The sequence below is a fragment of the Zalophus californianus genome, chromosome 10 (genome assembly GCF_009762305.2).
Source record: "Zalophus californianus isolate mZalCal1 chromosome 10, mZalCal1.pri.v2, whole genome shotgun sequence".
Taxonomy (NCBI): domain Eukaryota; kingdom Metazoa; phylum Chordata; class Mammalia; order Carnivora; family Otariidae; genus Zalophus; species Zalophus californianus.
In genome coordinates, this window is record NC_045604.1 from 29,276,627 (window position 1) to 29,298,883 (window position 22,257).

General features: G+C 55.8%; 2 protein-coding genes across 5 annotated transcripts in view; both read left to right on the forward strand.

Moving 5' to 3' along the window:
* CACNA1S (calcium voltage-gated channel subunit alpha1 S) overlaps window positions 1-4,935 on the forward strand; it is a 68,060-nt gene extending 63,125 nt beyond the window's left edge. The window contains exons 39-44 of the mRNA XM_027611501.2: window positions 666-794; window positions 1,594-1,844; window positions 3,148-3,233; window positions 3,966-4,057; window positions 4,267-4,410; window positions 4,545-4,935. Coding sequence (XP_027467302.1) covers window positions 666-794; window positions 1,594-1,844; window positions 3,148-3,233; window positions 3,966-4,057; window positions 4,267-4,410; window positions 4,545-4,796 — 954 coding nt within the window. The 3' untranslated portion in view covers window positions 4,797-4,935. The remainder of the gene's footprint in view (window positions 1-665; window positions 795-1,593; window positions 1,845-3,147; window positions 3,234-3,965; window positions 4,058-4,266; window positions 4,411-4,544) is intronic.
* A 12,560-nt stretch (window positions 4,936-17,495) lies between these two features.
* The window catches only part of KIF21B (kinesin family member 21B), a 50,284-nt gene continuing 45,522 nt past the window's right edge, over window positions 17,496-22,257 (forward strand). For all 4 annotated transcript variants that reach the window (XR_003523230.2, XR_003523231.2, XM_027612795.2 and 1 more), the window contains exon 1: window positions 17,496-17,855. Coding sequence is in view for 2 of the 4 variants with exons in the window: in XM_027612795.2 (XP_027468596.1) it covers window positions 17,815-17,855 (41 nt within the window). In the remaining 2 variants the exon portion in view is untranslated. The remainder of the gene's footprint in view (window positions 17,856-22,257) is intronic.

Sequence of the window (22,257 nt, forward strand, 5' to 3'; positions counted from 1 at the left end):
TCTCCCTCTCTGTCAAATGAATAAATAAAATCTTAAAAAAAAAAAAAAACACATATTGAGACTTTACTACCATCAAGTCCTCAGGCCTCATGCCAATTTCACCAGTTGTCCCAATAATGTCCTTTATAGTAAAAGAATCCAATCCAGAATCACACATAGTTTCTATATCTCATTAGACTCTTCCATCCAGAACAGTTCCCCAGTCTTTCCTTGACATGACCTTGACACTTTTGAAGATCGCCAGGATATCCTTCAGTTTGAGTTCATGTGCTGTTTCTCCATGATAGATTTAGGATACACATCTTGGACAGGAATGCCACAGAAATGATGTCCTCCCATTGCTTTGATCAACTCAAAAAATTATATGAATGACATGTTCAATCAAAAGAGATCATTTGTCTAGAAGACTGTACTGAGTAAAAAGATTTTTCCACCTGGAGGCCTGGGAGGGTGCGAAATCACGCATAAGGTTGAGAAGAGATTCCTTGGGAGCCATGAGGGTTTGGACCATCCCAGATGGTCAGAGCAGGGCCTCATGGAGCCCTGGGTCATTGAATGTCCAGGAGAGAGTGGGGCTGGAGCTGGGGCTAGGAATGAGCGAGGCCATGGGAAGCAGTCTGGTCTCCCCCACTAGACTGGAGGGGTCACTGCACTTCTGTCCCCAGGCTGGACTGCGGACCATTGAGGAAGAGGCAGCTCCAGAGATCCGCCGCACCATCTCAGGAGACCTGACAGCGGAAGAGGAGCTGGAGAGAGCCATGGTGGAGGCTGCGATGGAGGAAGGGATATTCCGGGTAAGTGAAGACTGTGACCACCCCGTGTGTTCTAGGCATGGGGAGCAGCAACATCCCATAGATACAAGGGCCAGGAGCCCAGCCATAAAGGGGGCGAATTTGGAAACTGAAGACACCCACAGCCCACTTCTCTTGGGAATACAGAATCCTACTGGACCCAAGGTGCTGGAGTTGTCAAATATGACACATACTCTCTCCCCTTCCTCTACCAAGGCTCACTCTCGTCCTCACCTCCCCCAAAGCCCTAGTTGACATTCATCTCTTGGAATCCCTTCAATACCAAATGCCCTGCCTGCTTCCAGTTAACTGGTCCTCAGTCTTTAGCTCTGTCTAGTGTTTTTTATGACGCTGTAAAACTAAAGGGTTCTTAATGACCACCTAGTGGCGAATGCCCTTGGGTTTTCCCTGAGGAAACGGTGACCTGAAGAGATGATAGGAGAGATCCAATATCACTTAGCAAGTTAGTTTTAGACGTGGGACTAGAACCAGTTCTCCAGACTCCCAATCTGGTGCTCTTTCCATGACAACATATTTCTCTATCTGGCTGTCTATGTCTCCGATGTAGTTCCTTAGTTGCGTCCTGTCTACCCTATTCAATTGAGAACTTTCTGAAGAGGGAGATCATGATCTCTTCTCTGACCTTATAGCCCAGTCCATTCTCCTCTGGCCTTACAGGATCTGTCTTCTAATATATCACTTGTTCCCAGGGCATCGTGCCAGGATGGCAGTGCCCATGCACTCTCAGTTCCCATCCCCCCATCACTGCTCTCAGCCCTTACTCTCTCCTCCTTGCCCCTAGAGGACTGGAGGCCTCTTTGGCCAGGTGGACAACTTCCTGGAAAGGACCAACTCCCTGCCCCCTGTCATGGCCAACCAGAGACCCCTCCAGTTTGCTGAGATAGAGATGGAAGAGCTGGAATCGCCTGTCTTCTTGGAGGATTTCCCTCAAGATCCAAGCACCAACCCTCTTGCTCATGCCAATACCAACAATGCCAACGCCAACATCGCCTATGGCAACAGCAACCATAGCAACAGGCAGGTGTTTTCCAGGTAGTGGCAGCAACTGCCAGCTTTGGATGTAGGGGCCCTGGGGTAGGGCTGGGAAGACATGGTTAGTGGGTTCCAGGCTCTTGGGAGGGGGACATTCTGAAATGTATAGATTGCCTTTTGCTTGCCTTTGTGTCCTTTGGGATCCATCCTCCACCTTAATGCAAGACGCAGGCCTGGACTGCAGAGACTCCTTTAGCCAGCAGAGGGCAGCATCGGCACGAATGCTCTGTGGTTCCTTTATTTCTCTGCAGCAGGTCTAGGAGCTGGGACCTATTGAACGTAGTAGGTTAGGAAAAGAGAGTTACTACAAGAAGAGTTACTACAAAAAAAACTGTGGGAAATTAAAGTTTAACTGTTGGATTTGGGTTCTAGGGAGATCTCACTGCTGAGTGGGTCCTCTCTCTCCCACGCTGAGCTGTAGACTAAATATAATCTGCGGTTACATAAGTACCATGAAAAACAGCAGGATAGGGGGAGAGCCTCTTGGAAATCAGCCCCTGAGGGCTGAGGTCCCAGAAGAGCTTCCGTTCTAGATAGGAGGACCTGGAATGGCTGTCACACACGGTCAGAAATGGGCAGGACAGGGCAGATGCCCCATGAGCAGCTATTCCCCCGGGCCAGGGCTGCCTACACCCCCTTCCTTTCAGAGACCCCCAGGCCCGGAAGGGTGCCTGTGCCCTGGATCACCATGGTGGGGACACAGAAGCGCCAGACCTGGGCCCTGCCCTGAAAGGACTGTAGTCTTCTTGGGACATGTATCCTGTGACGTGACTGTGACCAAATAATCACAAAGAGCATGAGAATGCCCTGAGAATGCAGGCGTCCTGATCGCCAAGGGCTGGAAAGGCCTAGAATGGAGCTAAGCAATGTTTCTCAGCCTCCGCTGAGCATTAGAAGCATCTAGAGAGCTTCCAAAATTGCAGTGCACGGGGCCTCACCACAGATTCTGGGGATGGGACACGGCCACTACCAGTTTTTAAAGCCCCCAGGTGACCCAGTGTGCTGCCAAGGCTGAGAACCAGTGTCCTAGAGGGTGTGAGGCTGGGGCTGGGCCTCAGAAGATGAACAGAATGTGGAAAGCGTGAGGGAGGGGCATCCATTGGGCAAAGGAGAAGAGGAGGGGACGTATTTGGCTTCTTTCTCTTAGAGGGCCAGGACTGGCTGGGCAGAGAGCGGGGTGAGCACCAGCTTTGGAGTCAAGATGACACCAATGATGGGGCCAGACCCTGAGGGGCCACAGAGGGGCAGGATGGCAGGAGGACCAGCAGCCTGCTCTGGCTCACCAGCCTTGCTTCCGTTTCAGCATCCACTACGAAAGGGAGTTCCCTGGAGAGACAGAGACACCTGCTGCCAGAGGAGGAGCCTTTGGCCAACCCCGAAGGGTCCTGGGTCAGTCTTCTCTGTGCGCCCTAGAAGCTGAGCCTCCCAGAGCGGCCTGGGGAGCGTGGCTCTCCCCTTTCCTTTGGGGAATCTGGCTTGGGAGCCTGATTCAGCTGGGCCTGGGATGGAAGAGTTGTCAGGGCCAGCTCCTCATCCAGGCGGAGGAGAAGGGAGCCATCTAGGTAACTGAGTGAGGTGGGAAGGGGGCGTGCCAGGAGACTCCCACCCACCGCGCCCCCCCCCTCCGAAGGACAGCCCCTGGCCACACTGACCCCTTGGCCCTGGGGCCCTTCAGCAGATGGTCTGGCAATCTCCCAGCGGGTCCTAGACCGCTGTGTGTGACAGCAGGAACCCTGAGGATGCCCGAGTTTGAGGGCACTCGCCCCCCTCCCCAGAGCACGCACATGCACACAACACACACAACACGCACACAGGACACACACGCACACTTCTGCATGCAAGCACAAACGGACACACTGAAAAAGAGCTTGACCAGATCTGATCAAACTCTGGCCCTGATCCCTCCCCACCAACCCCGCTCCCCGACCCACAAGGACAGAGACCAGGGCAAGTAGAGGGGCCAGGGGACAGCACAGGGTCCTGCCCGGCCTGGACTTGGTTGGGTGTCAGCCTGTGCACCCCCCTAGGATGCCTTCCACAGCCCCGAGGCTCTCAGAGAGCTCGCAGGGGCCCTGGCGGGACTCAGCAGCCCCTCTTGCCCTTGCTCTGTATTGCCCACAGGACCCCACAGCAAATCCTGTGTGGAACAGCTCAAAGGACAGCTGACCCAGAGAGAAATGCCCAGATCCCAGGCATTTCCTGCCCCCTGCCAGGTAATGGGGCAGAAGCCTGGGAAGAAACTCTATACAGAGGAAGGGGGCCACCGTAATTTGCCCATTAATAACAGAAAGGGCCGCACTCCTGGGTCCTCCTCTCTCTGTGGGTCTTGGCAGAGGCTCCCTCTGAAGAGCTGGAGTTTCACTGGATCCCAGTGGGCTCCAACATCCCTGTTGGGGTCTTCACTTTTGTGCATTTGGAACAGCGTGCCAGGGCTGAGTCTCCCCTGCCTGAGGAGAAGAGGAGCCCCACCCCGGCGTCTCTGCCTGAGGAAGCATCCCGCAGCCGTAGGACCAAGGAGAGTAGTCCTTGGTGCCAGACTCCAGCGACAGCCCAGCTGATTCAAGAGGTGAGGTGGGGGCGGGGACAGAGCTGTGGGCAGCATTCAAGGGCTGGCCCTGGGCTCGCCTGGGCAGGCCAGTAGAGGCAGACCCCTGAGACAGCTCCCCGGGAGAGCCCACCCAGCCTCTGTCCTCCCTGCAGGCTCTGGTTCGAGGGGGCCTGGACACCTTGGCGGCTGATGCTGACTTTGTCCTGGCGACCGGCCAGGCCCTGGCAGATGCCTGCCAGATGACACCAGAGGAAGTGGAGGTGGCAGCCACAGAGCTACTGAAAAGACAAGGGTCCCCAGAGGGTCCGGCCAGTGCCCTTGGATGCTGGAGCCTCAGGTCCTCGCTGGGCAGCCTTGACCTGCATCAGGGCTCCCAGGAGACCCTGATCCCCCCCAGGCTGTGAAGGCCCACCCAGCAGCAGCGTGGGCTTAGACCTAGCAAGCCCCATGGCGAGGGAGGGGTTGCTGGGGCGGAGAAGGGTTAGCCCACCACGGGGGCCCCCCGCGCTCTCTCTGCAGCTCAATGGATGGGCTGAGTAGGGGTGGTCAGGAACCACTGCAAAAAGTCGGGAAGAAGTAGATTGACGCGGGGCGCCTGGGTGGCTCAGTCATTAGGCGTCTGCCTCCGGCTCAGGTCATGATCCCAGGGTCCTGGGATCGAGCCCCGCATCGGGCTCCCTGCCCCGCGGGAAGCCTGCTTCTCCCTCTCCCACTCCCCCTGCTTGTGTTCCCTCTCTCGCTGTGTCTCTCTCTGTCAAATAAATAAATAAAATCTTATAGAAAAAAAAAAAGAAGAAGAAGTAGATTGACAGGCCCCTCTCCACACCAGCAAGAGGCACAGTTGGATGGAGCCTCTAACGTCTTTCAAATAGGCCTGTCAGTGCCAGTGTCTGGCTGGCAGAAGGCCACTCCCACCAGCAGGACGTTAAAGGCTCCAGGCCTATGACATTGGCACCTGGCCCCTGCTTGTCTCCTTTTTTGGAAACGTTTCCTACTCTTTTTTTCCTCACTCTTCCCTCTTCCCCATTCCATTCCCTGCTCATGGGCTGGGGAGCCTGGGCCTGGGAGGACCGAAGGGAAGGGCCGTCTGGATTGTTATCCCGCACGCGGCCAAGAGGGGCCCATCGTGGAGAATGTGGATTCTCCTGGAAGTCTGCCGCCAGTTCCACTGACTGGGGCCCCGTAGCCCCAGGAAGGACCGGTGGCCTTACCAGTCACGGCCCCGCATCCCTGGTCACGCCAAGGCCAACCTTCTTTAAAGCTATGACCCTGTCTCTTTGGCCAGAGCCCACTGCTGACACAGGCCTCGGGTCCCTCAAGTGTTTGTACCCTTGGACATCAAAGATCTACACTTTCCACGGCTCCTCTCGCCCACACCAAGCGGTAGTGAGTACCGGTGGCTACGATTTACCAAGTGGCTCCCACCCGCCAGTGCCCCACGCTCCCCTGTGCCCAGGGAGTTCGCACATTCTACGTACAAAGCATTTCCACACCATGTCCATCTCGTTCTTATCCCAGCTTCGCGAAGCAGGTCTTCTCTAAGTAGTTAAAGGGTTTTAAGGATGCGGCAGTGGCAGCCCAGAGAGGTGGCGGGGCGCACCTCTGCTCACACAGCCGGCAAGCGAGAGGCCGAGTTCAGCCCCCCAAGTCCCAGCGGTGCCTTTCGCCGGATACTCCTTCCTCACCGAGCTTGCCCGGCGCTGGCCGTGGCTGCGGTGACCGCTGGGCCACCCCACAGCCCCCTGGCAAAGCCCCAGACTGTGAGGGCAGGGGGATGCCCGCTGGCTGCAGAGCTGTGGTCCCGGGCTCTGTCCGGGCTCCTCTCCTCAAGCCTCAGCACCAGCGGCCTCCCCCACGCCTCCCCTCAACAGCTTGCTGTTTGCTGCCACAGGGCCCCTCCCTCAGCTCCTCTCACCAAGCGAGGAACTCACGCCCTTTGTCTCTTGCTCTCCTCCCTCCTGACCCCTCCTCAGATTCTCCCCCAGCCAGTCTCCTGTCTCCCCCTCGCCCCCTCCTCCCTCTGTCTGCAGGTCACATTTGAGGTGTTTCCATCTTCACAGCATGTCCTTCCGGCCGTCCTGTCTACCTACGTGAGGTCGGTCTGTCTATCTCTCTGTCTGTCTGTCTAGTGCATTCCTGAAGACCAAACTTCTTCCCCAGGTTGTCTCCTCATCCACGTTTTCATGCCTAGTTCCCATTTCTCATCCGCATGCAGCCTGCCTTCTGCCCATCGTTCACCAGTATCTCCCACAACCTTGTTGCCAATCTAGGGGACCCCAAGTCCTTACCTTCCTTGATTTCTAGGCAGCATTAGGAACGACTTACCTCTCTCTCCTTCCTGACATGCCTGCACCCCTGGCTCTCCCGAATTCCCTCCTACCTTTCAAGTGCTCCAAGCCCTCACTTCCCTGTGAGCTCTCGCCTGGCCCAGCTACCTCTCTGGTGGGGGATTGACTCCTCAGGGGTCTGTGTCCTTGATCCCTCTTTCCACTTGGGAAGTGTCCCTGGATGCTCTTAGCCACTCACATCTCAGCCGTGTCTGTGTTGATAATTCCCAATTCCATATGGCTGGAGCGAACCTCCATGTCTCTGTATCCTTCTCCCTGACAACTCACGTATGTCCAAAGCGCCCAAAGCACATCGTGTCCAAATTCAGCCTTGCTGTCCTTTCCCCGTAGACGGCTGCTACTCCGGTGTTGCTGGTCTCAAGGAAACCCACCCGCTGTTCAAACCAGAAGTCTGGGTGTTGTCCTGGGCTCCCAGCTTGACCCCCCAGACTCATCCTCCTAAGCAGTTCCCAAGCTTGTCTTTGTGTCCACGGTGACTTTCCTGATATGTTCAATCAACGCTTCATGCCTCTTCTTGTTTCTTTAAGATCTTTATTTATTTATTTGAGACAGAGCGAGCACAAGTGGGGTGGGGGTGGAGGGAAAGGGATGGAGGCAGAGGGAGAAGCAGGCTCCCCGCTGAGCAAGGAGCCCAATGCGGGGCTCGATCCCAGGACCCCGAGATCATGACCTGAGCTGAAGGCAGACGCTTAACCAACTGAGCCACCCAGGCAGCCCCGTTTCACACTTCTTCTATTGCAAGAGCCTCTGGCCTGCCCTCCTGGCCTCCTCTCTTCTCTTCCCCCTAGTCTGTCTCCGATCTTTCTGAAAGGAGAAGTCTGTTGTCGTATTCCTTTGCTTAAAAGCCTTCAAGGCACCCCCAAATCCTCAGAATGTCGTGCAAACCCTTGCCTCTGCTTACACGTCTCCCCCGCTCCCCCCCAGGCCTAGCCCTCACACAGGGCCTGGTCCCCCCCTCTCCTGCCGCCAGAACCCTCAGTCCTACGGATCCCTCCCTAGTCATCTTTCAATGCTCAGCTTTGCTACTGCTTCCTGCAGAAAGCTTTCCCTGAACAACCCTCTGAAGCCTGGCCCAGAAACATGGCGCCCTCCCCCACCTCCAGTACAGCGGGGATCATAACTGCTTGTTTATTGTTACCCTAGCCAGGGGCTAGCTTCACGAAATCAGGAGCAGGTCCACTTTATTTGAAGTTAGCCCCCCAAAGCTGAGCGCTTTTCAACCCAGACCAGTGTCTCCGTAACTGTTAATAAATGCAGGACAAGGGTGAGCAGCGGGGACCCTCCCCTCCACCAGCTCCCTGCCCCGCGTCACCCGCCGGGGTTCGGCAGCCTCCACCACACTGGCTGTCTGTCCGGGCCAGGGAAGGCAGGGAGGAGGTGCTCTGCCTCAAGGGGCAACAAGCCGGACTTCACCTCAGCCCTACACGCGCCTGGCTGCCAGGCTGCTCCCATAAAGCCTGAAAGGAACGGTGTGGAAGGAGGAGGACGGAGGTAGGAGCGGAGGGGAGCAGGCCGGCGTGCGGGGAGACATGCCCCTCTGCTGAGCAGGACTGTCGGACAGAGACACTGTACCCGGAGGGGCCGGAGGGGCCGCCTTCTGTCGCCAGGGGACACAGGCCAGAGGCAGTGTCTGCTGGACCCCTATCTTCTCCTTATTGATTCCCTGCAGACTTGGGGCCCAGCTGCTGGGTGCGGGGTCTGCCAAAAGGGGCGGGGGTGCCGCTGGTGGGAGGGAATGGGCACAAAGCCTCATGCCGGCCGTGGAGACTAGAAGAGCCCTCCCATCTGGCAGGTGTGAAGCTCAGATGGACGGTCTCTGGAAAACCAGTGAGGATGGGCCCAGTTCCAGACTATCTTCAGAGTAGGGAGGAGCTCCCTGGCTCTGGTCTCCATGCACGTGTAGGCCCTGCTCTCGACGGGGCTGAGTGATTCTTAAAGGAAACATATGGCTACTCTCTGCAACGGGTTTCAGAGCATAGACTTGGAAGCCAGACCCATTTACACCTGAATCCCGTTCACCTACCTCCATGCTGTGATGTCAGGCCGTTCACACAATCCTCTTAAGCTTCTGCTCCTCCTTCCGTAAAATGGGGGACTAGTTCCTACTTCCAGGGTGTTGAAAGGTGTGACGGTGACCATGTAAAGACCCAGCCCTTGGTAAGAAGCTGTGGCTTTGATTCTGTCTGATGCTGGCCAGTGAGAGAGCCAGACCCTTAAGTTGGGAGGACACTGAGCTCAGGGGACGTCCTGGGCCTCTTAGGGAAAGCCGGGCAATGTGACCGTCAGCCCAGGGATCTCTGCATTAGACTGCATCCCCCACAGGCCCTGCCTGCTCCCAGGACAGCCCGTGGTTGGAGAGGCCAGTTCCTGCTTCCGGAGAAGCCACTATGGAAGGCACTGCCAACCCAGAGTTGACCTTGACCCCCATTTTTCTGGCATCTGATCCCAATAACATGTCACTCCTGCCGTGGGGCTGACAGCTGATGGAGCCAGGTGACTCTTTCCATGCAGCGAAAGCAAACCAAGCCCCAGAGAAGGACAGAGCCATAGACACCCAACTTCCCAAGTCAGTGGGAGGAGCCAGGAGGAGACCTCAGCCTCTGTCGAACTTCAGAAAGGCCGGTGAGATGTTGGTTTCCAAGATCTGGTATTCAGGGAGCCCAGTTCACTAAGTGCCCGGCCGGCGACATCTCATTCAGTCTTTCAGCGCTGTCTGTAAACTAGGCGTCCTTGTGAATCCCATTCTGTGATGGAAACACACCTTCGGAAAGACTAAGTGAATTACCCAGAGTCACTTGGCCGAGAAGTAGTGATGCCAGGGGCCAGACAAGAGCCTGGACCCTCTTCTTGAGCTGCTGACTTCTTGCATTGTTGTGAGGATCCCCCCGACAATGCCCCCCAACCCCCACCCCGTCCCCCGCTTACCTGGCCCAAGACCCTTCCCGCACCCTGCCAAGTGGGCCCCACCCTCAGCGCAGCCCCTCCTGGCCCAGGCCACACTCACAAGCCCCCACTCGCGGTGCCTTTCTGCACCCAGCAAATGCCGCTGCGGTCGACCTCTGTCTTCCCCGATGGCCTGGGTACACTCCACTCCGTTGTCTCTTCCTTAGGGCTTTTGTATTGTGTGATAACTTTTATTACGGCATTTATTACCGTGTAGTGTAACCAGGAGTTTAAAGTTTGTTTTTTCTACTGAGAGTTCCTCAAGGACAGTGAGTTTCTTTATCAAGTTTGTATCCCCAGCAAAGCGCAAAGGAAGGAGGGAGGAAAGAAGGAGGGGAAAAAGGGAGAGATGAGAAGGGGAGGGAGAGAGGGTGAATGCATGACAGCACACCACGTCGACTGCTAAACCGGGTGTATTAGATTGAATCATTTGAAATCGCTGATATTCTATCTCTTTTGTCTATAAAACAGCAATTTCATGTCTAACCTACTGTAATGAGGGTGGTTACCCCACTCTCCTGTCACACCCAAGTACCACCACTGCCGCTTTGGTGGGGGGAGGCAGAGACCCCACCTTCTGCTTTGGGGCAGTTTATACAAATCAGTCTGGATGAGGGCTCAATGAGGTGGGTGTCCCATGTGGGACTGTTCTCGGGCAACATGCAGACCGAGGTTGACTGGGGGGGGCGGCTTTCAGCACTTGTCGCCGCTGAGATGTCCCTGCATCCGCCCAGGCCCGGCTAATTCTCCTCAAGGTGAAGCTTCTCCTCTCTCAGAGGGACAAGTGTCAGGAAGCACAAGCGTGGGGGGAAAGACACAGATTAATTTTTCAAGAGATTATGTCACCTCAGCCCAACGCAGGCTGTCATTGTCAAAGGGCCTTTGAAATTCTCCTAGAATCATCCCGTGAGATTCAGCGTGCACGCACACGCACACACGCACACACGCACACACAGCCTGGTGTGCTGGCATTCATTACTGTCCCGTAAAATTCACAACCTGGTATATTTGTGTAAAGGCGTCCTTCAGAGGTTAATCTTGTGCAATCTCCCCCCACCACCTCCCTCCAAGTCTCTGACACCCTCCCCCATCTCCTCCTATTTTTAAAGTGTTAAATGTTTGTTTGCTGGCAATTTGCTCTGCGTGGTCTGGCTGAAGCAAATATGTATTAAAATCCAAGGCATTGCTGCATCCTTGGGGACTCGAAATCACTAGCTCCTAGGCAGGGTGGGGCTTATTTGTCAACTTACTCAGAGGGAAGGGGCTTACCAGGGTGGCCTCTGAAGCAAGGGGACGTGGCTTCTCTGGGTTCCTGGCTAGGACTGCCTCGGAGGCCCCCTCCTCACCACCACGTTTGGGGCTAGGGGTTCTGCCCCTTTCCTTCCTCCTTCCTTGGCATCATCTCTTTTCTTCCCCTCTCTTTTGCTTTCCCTGCTTGGCTCCCTTCTTGTTCCTTTTGTGTCTGCTAATTCCCCACCCCTGTCCCTTCTGGGGGAGAGGGGACCCTCAATGAGCCCACAGGCCACCTGGGGCAGGGCACAGGGCTGCAGTTCATTGTCCCGAAGACCCAGGAACAGTTACCAGCTGCTCTGCACCCCTGTTGGAGCAAAGAAGTCAGAGCAAGTTACCTTTTTAAAAAAAGTTTGTTGAGTTGTAATATATAATAAACTGCACATAGTCTGTGTGCTCAATTTGATTACTTCTGAAAGATGTATACACAGCCATGGAACCAACACCACTCTGTCCACCACCCCCCAAATTTCTTGGTGCTTATTAGTAATCCCCCCTCTGCTGCTCCCTGCTCTGTTCACTGCCCCTGCCTCCCTCTTCTCTGCACCCTCACTGCCCCCTGGGCCCAGGTCTGGCTTCTTTCACTCAGCATAATTACTTTGAGGTTCATCCATGCTGTACCATTGGTAGTTTTCCTTTTTTTTTTTTTTTAAGATTTTATTTATTTGTCAGAGAGAGAGTGTGTGTATAAGCAGGGGGAGCAGCAGAGGCAGAGGGAGAAGCAGACTCCCCGCTGAGCAGGGAGCCCGATGTGGGGATCGATCCAAGGACCCCGAGAGCATGACCTGAGCTGAAGGCCGACGCTTAACCAACTGAGCCACCCAGGCATCCCCAATAGTTTTCCTTCTTATTGCTGATAGTATTCTATTATTCGACCTACATCAGTTTATCCATTCATCTGTTGATGGACATTCGGGTTTCTAGTCTGGGGCTATGACAAATAAAACTTCTATGAACATTTGTGTGCAAGGCATTGTGTGGACCTATGAAGCAGGTGACTTCTCAGGGTGCTCTGCTTGTTTTTTTAGCTCAGCAGCCACCAAGGCCTAGATCCATCCTTATTCTTCACTGTAATTCAACACAGGATGAAACAGGAAATCAGCTTGCCTGGGTGGGTTCGACCCCTGCTCTATCGCTTGTGGTGTGACCCTGGGCAACTCCTGGTGTCCTTTGTTAATACAGGGATGGTAGCTGTTCCTACCTCCTAGGGTTGTTGTGAGCACTACATGAAGCATTTAAACAATGCCTGACACAATGTTCCGAAATGGTAGCTGTCATTGCTCGGCGTGTGCCCTGAGAGCATCTATCCACTCCACGATCGGCTTCCTCCAGGAGCTCTGAACTGGGGTTCACACAGGTGCGTCCTGATACCCAACTTGAGAACAGTTTCCCAGGCAAGCGATGGGCAGCAGCACTGGAAGTCCCTTGGATTTCTTCTGATTACTTCTCAGAGTGGCTCCTGATCCCCTAGGGATAGCTTGGGACAGCTGCCAGGAGACCCCCAAGCCCTCAAACGGTTAATATGGAACCACGCTCATTTGGGACCCAGCAATCTGGAAACATGGCAAAAGGTTAGTCAAATCAGGAGTAGAGATAAGCGGAGGCAGAGAGGCTGCCTGCCCCCTTTCTACAGCCCCACAGGGCTTCTGTGAGTTCTAGATATGCACAAGGAGTCCTAAAAGGTACTGGGGCCCTTTGGGATCTTTATGGACCAAGGCTCTGAATTCTGGCTCTGCCCCTTTACTGACTTTAGGCTAGGCTATGCCAAGGTAACATATAAGCCTGTAATTTCAGGGGCTTAACACAATAAAAGTTTATTTCTCACTTAAACTCCATACAAAACACGAAGTGGTGTGAGGGCACCGGGAGCTCCTAAAGCTTCCACCTAAAAGTGATACGTGTCAGTTTGGCCCACACGTCACTGGTCAAAGTCAGTCACATGGCCATAGCTAACACAGAGGACATGTAGTCCTGCCCTTGTGACAGAAGCAGAGGGCCGGAAATATTTGGTGCACAGCACTAATGACTATTGCCCTGGCCAAGTGACCTCTGAGCCCATTTCCTCTTCTGCAAAATGGGGACAATAACAGTATTTACCTCGGAGATTGTTGTGAGGATTAAATGAGAAATCTTATGTAACATCCTTGGCACAGTGTAGCACATGTGGTGAGTAAAATGAAGCTGAGATGCCCTCCAGCTAACCTCCAGTGGGGCTGAGACCAGGACTGTTTGTGTACAGAAGGGATCCAGCATGCCAGGCTCCTTCCTGCGTTCTGCAAACACTTCCCCTGGCCCCCTTCCCCGGGCTGCCCCACTAAGTGGCCAGCAGAGGCTGAGTAACTCTTCCACCTCCCTGGATCAACAAGGAGTACCCGGGCCAGCCAAACCTCATCACCTTGTCTGCACCAGGCTCATCCACACTCATCTTGGAGACTCCCTGTCCTGCAAAAAACTTCTTTATGTCCACTTGGAGGACAGAGGCCCACTGAAGAAGGGGCAGAGAATCCATGGGCAACGGCAACGTGAAGGAAATTACTATCCATTTTGCGCTGAGCATAGTACTGGGTGCTTGATCCAGGTTACCTTATCTCAACCTCATCATAGTCCTGCGATGAGGCGAGGGTGATTATCCTCATTTTGGGGTGAGGGAATGGATGTTTGCAGTAGCTCCGTAACTCACCAAGGGGTTACATAGCTAGCGAGTGGCAGAGCTGGAATCTGAACCCAGATCTCTGACTCGGAGCGCCACACTTGGGCTTCCAAGCTATCTGTTATTTTGTACAGTCTTCACTTTTATCCAAACCATAAACTCACATATGGCCTCTGGGTCCTTCCGTGCTGTTGGGGGAGCTGCCCTGCTCTGGGACTATGGGACCATGCGTTTAGTCCCAGGGTCCCCGCTCACCAGCTTATCATACAACTGTGGACAAGTCTCTTTACCTGTCTGGGCCTTGGTCTCTTCACCTGAAAACAAAGCTGTAAAATTAGATGATCTTTGGGTTCTTTTCAACCCTAGCATTCTGTGACATTGAGAATTTGCCCACACCTGCTCCTCCTGCCTTTGGCCCTCATGGGCAGCATGGCAAAGTTGAAAGCAGATGAAGAGTCCATGTCTGAGGTTATATGGAGTATTAATTAAACTGTCATTAACATTTGAAACCAAAAATAGTTGGGGTTTTTTAGGACTGACAGGGTGTTTATAATCCACAGCGGTTCTCTCTCTCCCTTCTATTTATAACAAATTCTGGTTTCCTCTAAGACTAAGTCTGTCTCCTTCTGTAACAGGGGAAGTTAGGATGAGCCCGAGCCTGAGCTAAGACCTCTGAATCCGCACCCCCGTAGGCCCTCTCTGGGGCTCTGAGCGCCTGTTGGTGGCGGAGCTGAGCTCCCTCTTCAGGTGGGCACTGGAGGGCATGGCTGGACTGGCAGGATGGGCTCGTGCCCATTCTCCCATGGAACCAGCACAGCCGCTGGGGTGGGGCCGGCACTTAGGACTGGAGGTCCAGAACTCTATACTTTCCACCCCCAGAAATTTAGGACAATGCTCAGCTAGTTTCTGCAAATGTCAGTGCCTAGTGCTAATCCTAAAGATGATAAAATGGAACAGGACTCAAGTTCAGGCCACCTCTGGAGACACTTCTAGAGCCTAAGGGTATCTCTTAGGTATACTGATTTGTTACTGTAGGGTTGCTGTTGAGAGCTAGGCGGTGCCTGAGAGATCTGGGCCAGATGGCTTCCTCAAGTTGCTGCTGGAGTATTTTAACTACAGGAGTGGGAGCTTCCTGCCTCGGAGAGGGTCCTCCTCAGCTCCCCCACATTCCCATCTGCCCAGACACCCACTGCTCCTGTCAAGGGAAATGATGGAGGCCCCTAGACGCCTGGTGAGGAAAGGCCTCAGCTCAGGACAAGAACTGGGGCTCAAATCCCGGTCCAAACAGGGGACTCGGGGCCAAACCCGGGATAGCGTGTATGTGTGTTTACCTGTTTCTGTCAGGCAGAGAGGGAAGGGGTGGGGGTTGGGGGAGATATGTGTATAGGCAACTCCCTGAGAAACTTCACGGTTAGGGAAGGAAAGAAGAGCAGCTGGGAGGAGGGAGAAGCGGTGGGAAAGGGTGGGGGTGGGAACAGACCAGAGAGAGGAAGCCGAGGCTGAGCCGAAGCTGCAGGGAGACTGAGGAGGGCAGGGATTGTCCCCGGCCCCCCCATCACCCATCTAACCTCAATCTCTCCAAGTTACAGTTTAAGCCTCTTCCTGCCACTTGGATTCCCCTCTGACCTCTGTGCCCAGTTTGCCTCCTCACCTCTGGGCAGCAGTGCCCAGGAGGCTGGGTCTGGACATCTCACTGCCCTGGAGGTCCAGGAAGGAGCTGCTGAGGTGGCCCGAGTTGCCAGCCCCGTGCGCCTCCCTGCTTCTTCAGGCTGGACATCCTTTAGTCTGGAGGAATGGGTGTGGGGGAGGGGTAGTTGGTGCAGCCCCTCCGGCGCCATTTCCCAGCAGTGAAGCTGTGAGTCAGAAGGGTCACCTACTCTCAGAAGTCAGAGGGGACCTCCTAGAGGCAGGAAACCAGAGATGAGCCCCAGAGAAGTCCAGGGGCTGGTGGGCGGGACAGCAGCTTTGCAAAATGCAGCACTATCATCCAGGAGGGCTACACCTGGAGCAAAACCCTGGGTCAGCCCAGCTTCCCTCCCTCTGGGCAGTTGCCTGGAGGTGATCTGGGAAATCTGGAACAAGACACACGAGTTCAAATCCTGGGTCTGTTGCTTACATGCGGGGTGAGACTCATCACCCCCCTGCCCCGCAAAATTGAAAAATAATAATAAAGCCCAGCTCACGAGGTTAGGAGAATGAAATGAGAATATGCATATAAAGTATCTGGTTCTCATAGATGGTCCATAAATGTTAACTACCTCCCCACCTCTTATTTTGGTTGGAAGATGGGGAGAGACTGTCCAGGATCTGACTCAACACTCTGCGGGCCTGCTGCTCTGGGAGGGGTGACCTACTGGCCCCAGAAAGAGCTTCCTCTAGGTTCAAATGCTAATAAAAGGTGCAGGATCCCACCAGAGTCTCCTCCCTCTCCTCCTCCACCCTTGGGGCACTGCCGGTGGTGCCCTGTTTTCCATCAGGTTGGGGAGACGGGTGTTGATTTGCCCTTGAAATTTGCGCTTGAAGTTATCATTGTTTTGGTTTGACTTTGGATGGAGCAGTTATCTGTGCGGGGGAGTAGGGGAGGGAAAGGAGGATGGCACCAACGGACACATCCTCAGACCCTAACCCACACCCTTGCCAAAATCTCTGACATAGTTTCATCATCACTGGAGGGTGATGCAAGAGGCTTGGAGTCTGACTCCCCTTCCCGCCCCCCCCCCCCCCCCCCCCCCCCCCCGGAGAGCATGATCCACATCTGGAGCTGCAGCTGGGTCCTCCCCTTGGGCCCTTTCCAGGGGAGGGAGCTGGTTGAAGTGTGGGAAGGGAGGGCAGCTGGTGAGGGCCCTGTGAATGGCCCCAATGTTGGGAGTATGGGGGGGGGGGCAGGGAGAAGGTGTCTGGGCTCAGAGAGAGGGTAGGTGGAGTGGAAAGGGAATTGTGGCTTCTCAGAGCACTGTTCTTCTCCAACTCTGCCCTGTGCTTAAAGGCTCCAGGGCCCCCCCCTTGTCCTTTATATCCATGTAAAGGCAGCTGCACTGCTCTGTCCCCTTCCCCACCCATCTGGCCCCTCCAGCCTCTACTCAGGTGCCTGGAGTTGAGTGCCCCCTTTGTTCCCTTGTCTCCCCGAGCAGCTCAGGCCTCCAACACTGACCTTCTGCCCCTACGGCCACGGCCACGACAGAGTGTGAGCCAGGCCCAGAAGGGTCATCTGTGGGTCATAAAGGTCAGTGGAACCGCCTTGGGGTAGCAGAGGGAGGGGCTCATCTGGGCGAGGAGCCTAGCCAGGAACCAACCAAAAGATGAATTTTAAAATGCTGCAGGGTGGAGGTGGAGGGAATTTTTGTTAGTCACCAGCAAGAATCTCCTTCAATAAAGGTTGACAAATTCACTGTTACAAATCAGAAGGGAAGCTTTCAGGGCGCTTTCAAAATATAAACCGCTAATCGCTGTGCGATGCTTTGAAGTGAGGCACTCTGCCCGGGGAAGACCTGGGCTCTTACCCCTTGCTTAGCCACCAAATCTGTGTGACCTTGGGAAGTTCCCCTCTCTGCGTCCCAGTGTCCTCTTTATGAAACGGAGGTCCCATCGAGGCTGAGGTTCTGCGACTGCGGGGGACAGAGACTCCGGCGTGGTCAGCTTCGGGGCCCTCCTCCTCCCCGATCCTCCAATCCCGCCGGCCCCCTAGCGAGCGGGTGGACGCGAGCCAAGAGGTCCCTTTAAAGGCTCAAGTCCCGCCCCTGCTGCTGCCTCGGACCTTCGATTGGTGAATCCGGAGCGGGGCGGGGCCCGGCGCGGGCCCGGCGGGGCTGGGGGGCGGGTCCTGGGCCGGGTCGGCTCCCGCCCCCTTTGTTCGCGCTGCGGCGGGAGGTGGCTGCGAGGGTGGGAGGTGTGTGCGCGCGTGTGCCGCGCCGTGGGGAGCGGCGGGTTGCGCCGCGGGCTGTCAGCTAGCTGCGCGCCGCCGCCCGATGGCGCGAGGAGGCGCGCGGGCCCAGCCCCGTGGGGCCTCCCCCAGCCGCGGGTGAGCCCCTCGGCTTGCCGCCCGCGAGCATGTCACCTTCAGCCGCCGCGGCAGACTTCGCCAGCAGTACCCGCGCCCCCGCCTCCCGCAGCCGCAGCTGCTGCCGCTGCCTGGGGCATCGGCCCCCAGACCCCCGCCCCTGATCCACTCCCAGACCCTAGAGCCGGAGGACCATGGCCGGCCAGGGGGACTGCTGCGTCAAGGTGGCCGTCAGGTAGGGACCGGCGGCGGGGCGGGGGGCGTGCGCGGAGGGGCTCTGGCTTTGTCTTGCGTGGGCGTGGGGCCGGAGGGCGCACTCCGGAGCCCGCACCCCGGGAGGAGGGGCTGGCATGGGCCAGGCAGGAGGGCGCAGTGCTCTGGACCGGCTGCCGCAGGAGATCGGCGGCCGGCGGGCTGCTGGAAGGTGGCTTTGTTTGGGTGGTAATTTCGGGCCCCTCTTGGGAGCCCTTAATGATCAGAAAATCGAATAAACAAGGAAATCCGGTATTTCACACCCAGCCCTGGCCCAGGCCGGAGCGTCTGTGTGTTTCCTCTTCGCCTCCCCTTGGGGCTGCTGTCTCATACTGGGATATTGGGGGGGGGAATTTTCCCTTCATCCACCCCAGTCGTCTAGTTCTGTGCTCTTGGTCCAGCTAGGAGGGCGGGAGCCGGTTCCGCAGACAAAGATCGATTGATTGAGTGCAGGGACGAATGGAAGGGCTGGGACGGTGCCTTGGCCTTCCGTGGGGAGTCAAGGGCTTTTGGAGAGAACCGTGCTGGCCCTGTCCCAAGAGGAGATGGGGCTAGGGCAGGGAGGAAGCAGTGTATCTGAGGTTCTACCTCTGAGAGGGCAGGAGGGTGTGATGCTGATACCGATCTTCAGGCTCTCAGATAAGATGGAGGTAGGGTGGTGCATGGCCTTATCTGGGACTTGCGGTGACGTCCTGACAGAATTGAGATGGGGAGAGGACATGGCTGGGGGGGGCTCCTATTGGGAGGGGTACACAGAGGTGCGAAGCAGGAAATCATGCAAAGTTGAGCCATATATGTCCTTTGTGTTGGGCAGAGAGGCTTTACACCACCCCACCTCTCCTTGTTTTTGTTTAGGGTTTTCTCTTTAAGAGGGGTCTGTTGATGGGAGAGGGCCAATCTGAGACTGGTCACCAAGGCAGGGATGGTGGAGAAATACAACCATCTCTGCTCCAGCCCTGTATGATGGGGGTGGGAGTATTGGGTCCAGGGCTAGGGTGGGTCTCTGAGACAGGTCTCTAGATTCCCTGGGTTGTAGGTGACCCAGATTCCAAGAGTCCATGGAAGTCACTCTAGACAGGACCAGAGATGACTAGGGCAAAGCTTCCCCCTCCTGCCCCAGGGCAGATGCCCTCTCCCAGGCATCTGGCCAGTCCTCTGCAGCCCAGAGAGGAGGAGGGGACAGCCGATCACAGCTCTGGGGTCAGGGAAGGGAGATTGAGGTACCTCCCACCCATGCATCACGCGGCCTCAGCATCACTTGAACACAGCCTTGCTGGTCCAGAGCAGCCTGAGAGACAAAGAGGAGCCCTGCAGGTGCCTGGTGGGCTGGCCGGGGCGGGGCCAGGCTGCTGCTTGGGCTGACATTGCAGCAGGATTCTGTTGAGGTCGAGGGAGGGAGGTACAAGTGTGGGGGCGGCGGTGGGGGGGGGCAGTGAGAAATGTAAATATGACATCTGCAGCAGACTGGGAGAGTCCAAGTACATCATAAAAGGGAAATGAAGCCCTGGCCCCACTCACTGTGAACCAGGGCTGGGAAGGAAGGGACTTAGGGTGCTTGCTCCTCCCATGGGGGCTTTCCTTTAGACTCCATCTTATAGGAGAGAGCCAAACAAAGCCCCCCTCTACTACCACCACCGTCAGCCTCCCCAGACTAGACTGGGGCATGGTAAAGTGTGGGAAAGCCCCATGGGATTGGCACTTTATGCAGAGGAGTGAGGAAAAGCTGGTGTGGCCTTCTCGGCACCACCAAAAGAAGGTTTCTGAGACCCTTTCCAGAGAAGGGATTGTGCCTGCCCACTGCACCCAGTTCTTTGGGGGTGATGGGTATCATCCCTGCTTCCCACTCAGATTGCTCTAGTAGTGTCCAGATGCCCCCACTCCTTGCCTCCAGTTGCTGATCTCGGATGGAGGGGTGGGGAGATTTGAACATCAGAAGAGCCAGGCTTTAGGGGGCTTCTGGAAGGTGAGGGCCCAGCCCACTTGCCCCCTCCCATTACAGCATGAGTGCCCAGCTTGGCACACGCCAGACCTCAATGGGCAGCCGGCCGTGGAAGGCAGACAATGCCTGGACAAAACCCAGTTTCTAATCAAAGAGCTGAGGATAGGACCAGACTAGGGCTGGGGCTGGGACAGGGAGCAGATGGTGTCACTGAGGAGCTGTAGGGGAGATCCGTGCTTTTGGATCCCCATCGACCCCCCATCCCAACCTCCAGAAGTCACTTGTCCCACCTCAAGGACTGGGTGGCAGGCTGGAGTAGAATATTGGAGTAGGGCATTGTGGGGAAAGGCCAAAGCTTTGGAATTGCCGGGGCCCAACCCGGTGTCAGGTTCAGCTGTCTGACTTCCTGCAAGTCCTTTCTTGTATCTAACTGAAGTGCTGTCTGAGTTCCCATGAGAATAACATGGCGAGCCCTGGGTCCACCTCTCGGGACAGGGAGGCCACGAATGAGCCAGACTTAGTGTGGTGTGTGTGTGTGTGCGCGCGCACGCGTACACATGCATGCCTGTGTAAGGGGGGACGTCCTGGCAGGGACTGTTACACTGGGTGAGAAGTGCCAGGCCCCGGGCTCTTGGCCCTATAATCTCCTTGGGAAGAGGATCAAAGCTGGCTGGCTGCAAATCTCCACAAGGCAGGCAGGGCTGGGGCAGAGCCAGAGGAAACTTTCAGAACCTGGGGCTGTGGGATAAAGGGAGAAGGTGTAGGTGTGAACAGACCCTAAAAACCCTACCCCAGGCCTCCCTGGAGCCTGGCCCATCTGCCCCTGAACATTGGCTAGTCGCCTTTGCACGGAGATTCCTAGGCCAGCCCCTCTCCAGCCTGCCCTGTGATCCCTTTATCCATTAATCCCCTGTAGATAGGGACTCAGCTCCCTGGGCCCAAGGATGGCCTACAACCAGCCTCTCTCTACCTGGGGATGGGTGGGGGGTGAGGGGAAGGATGCTTGAGAGAGGTGAGGCGGAGCTGTGCCCTGTCCCAGGCTGCAACACAGGCCCGGCCCCAACTAATGGGAGGCGGAGGGGAAGGGGTAGCTGTTAAGAAATGCAAGTTGGCAAAGTTGAAATTGCGGAAGGAAGCCAAGACACGTGGTATGTTTCTTTAAGACCCTTTCAAGCCCCCAGTTCTGAGCCCCCACCATGAGAGGAGCCCTCCGTGGGTCCTAACTCCCCCCACCCCCCCCACCCCCCCACCCCCCTTATCTTTGCCTGGTTTCCTTAAGCTTCTTTCCTTTCCTCGGCTGGGGTGGGGAGGTCCCTCTACAGGTCCCACATCCATCCGTGGACACTGCAGGGTGGAGCAGGGGCTGGAAGGGGCTGGAGGGACACCAGCCAGGGAACCAGGGGACAGTGTTAGATTGTATCCCTGTCCTCGCTCATTTGGGTTCTCTAGCTGTAGTTATTTCCAGAGCTTCCGGCTACTCTGAAATCTTGGTCAATGTCTGTCTAAATTTTGAATCAAAAGAACTGGTGGCTTGGGACGAAGAGACCAGAGAAGACAGAAAAAACTGCGTGAGGGTGGGATATGGGGTGCCTTCAGAGTCCCATCCTCTGCTCTGGCAGCCCAAGGCCAGCCAGGGCCGATCAATGCCAATGGTGCCCCATGCTGCCTGTTTATAGATCTGGGAAACCGAGGCCCAGACAGGACCTCCTGTGCCTGGAGACCTGAGAATCTTAGCGGTGGCCTCCTGCTGCAGAAATAGGGCTTATGTCATCACAAGGAAGTGGAGTGTAGTAACCACAGGCCCCGGAAACCATCCCCCCTCCACCCCCCAGCCAGCCTGCCCGACTACCCTGAAGCTGATTGGATCTCTGTTCTTGAAACCCTCAGAATGGAGATGGGGTGGGGCGGGGGCTGAGGAAGTGGCGGAGGTGACATGAGCCTGGCACCCTTACTCTTACAGCTCTGGGGACAAAGGGCAGGGCTGGGGCCAATGCAGTTCACCCATTGGCTGGGTCATGGGCCTTCCTTTCTGTTTGTCCTGCTGGGCCTCAGATTCACCTGCAGGAGGATGGGGACAGCTGGTTTGTTCTCATTTGTTCATTTGTCAAAAGCAGTGGTTTGGATGAAGTAGAAGGCATACAGCCCGTAAAGGGTTGGCTCCTGAGGAGTTGATGTGAATAAAACGTTTTAAAAGTAAGCCCTAACTTAAAGTGTACCTAAGAGGTGTCTCTCTGGTTTGAGCTACAGTGAGTGTTAGGTACAGGGAAGAGTTTCCTCCCTCCCTCCCTCCCTTCCTCCCTCTCTCCCTCCCTCCTCCCTCTCTCCCTCCCTCCTTCCTCCCTCCCTCCCCCCTCCCTTCTTTCCTTCCTTCCTTCCTTCCTTCCTTCCTTCCTTCCTTCCTTCCTTCCTTCCTTCCTTCCTTCCCTCCCTCCCTCCCTCCCTCCTT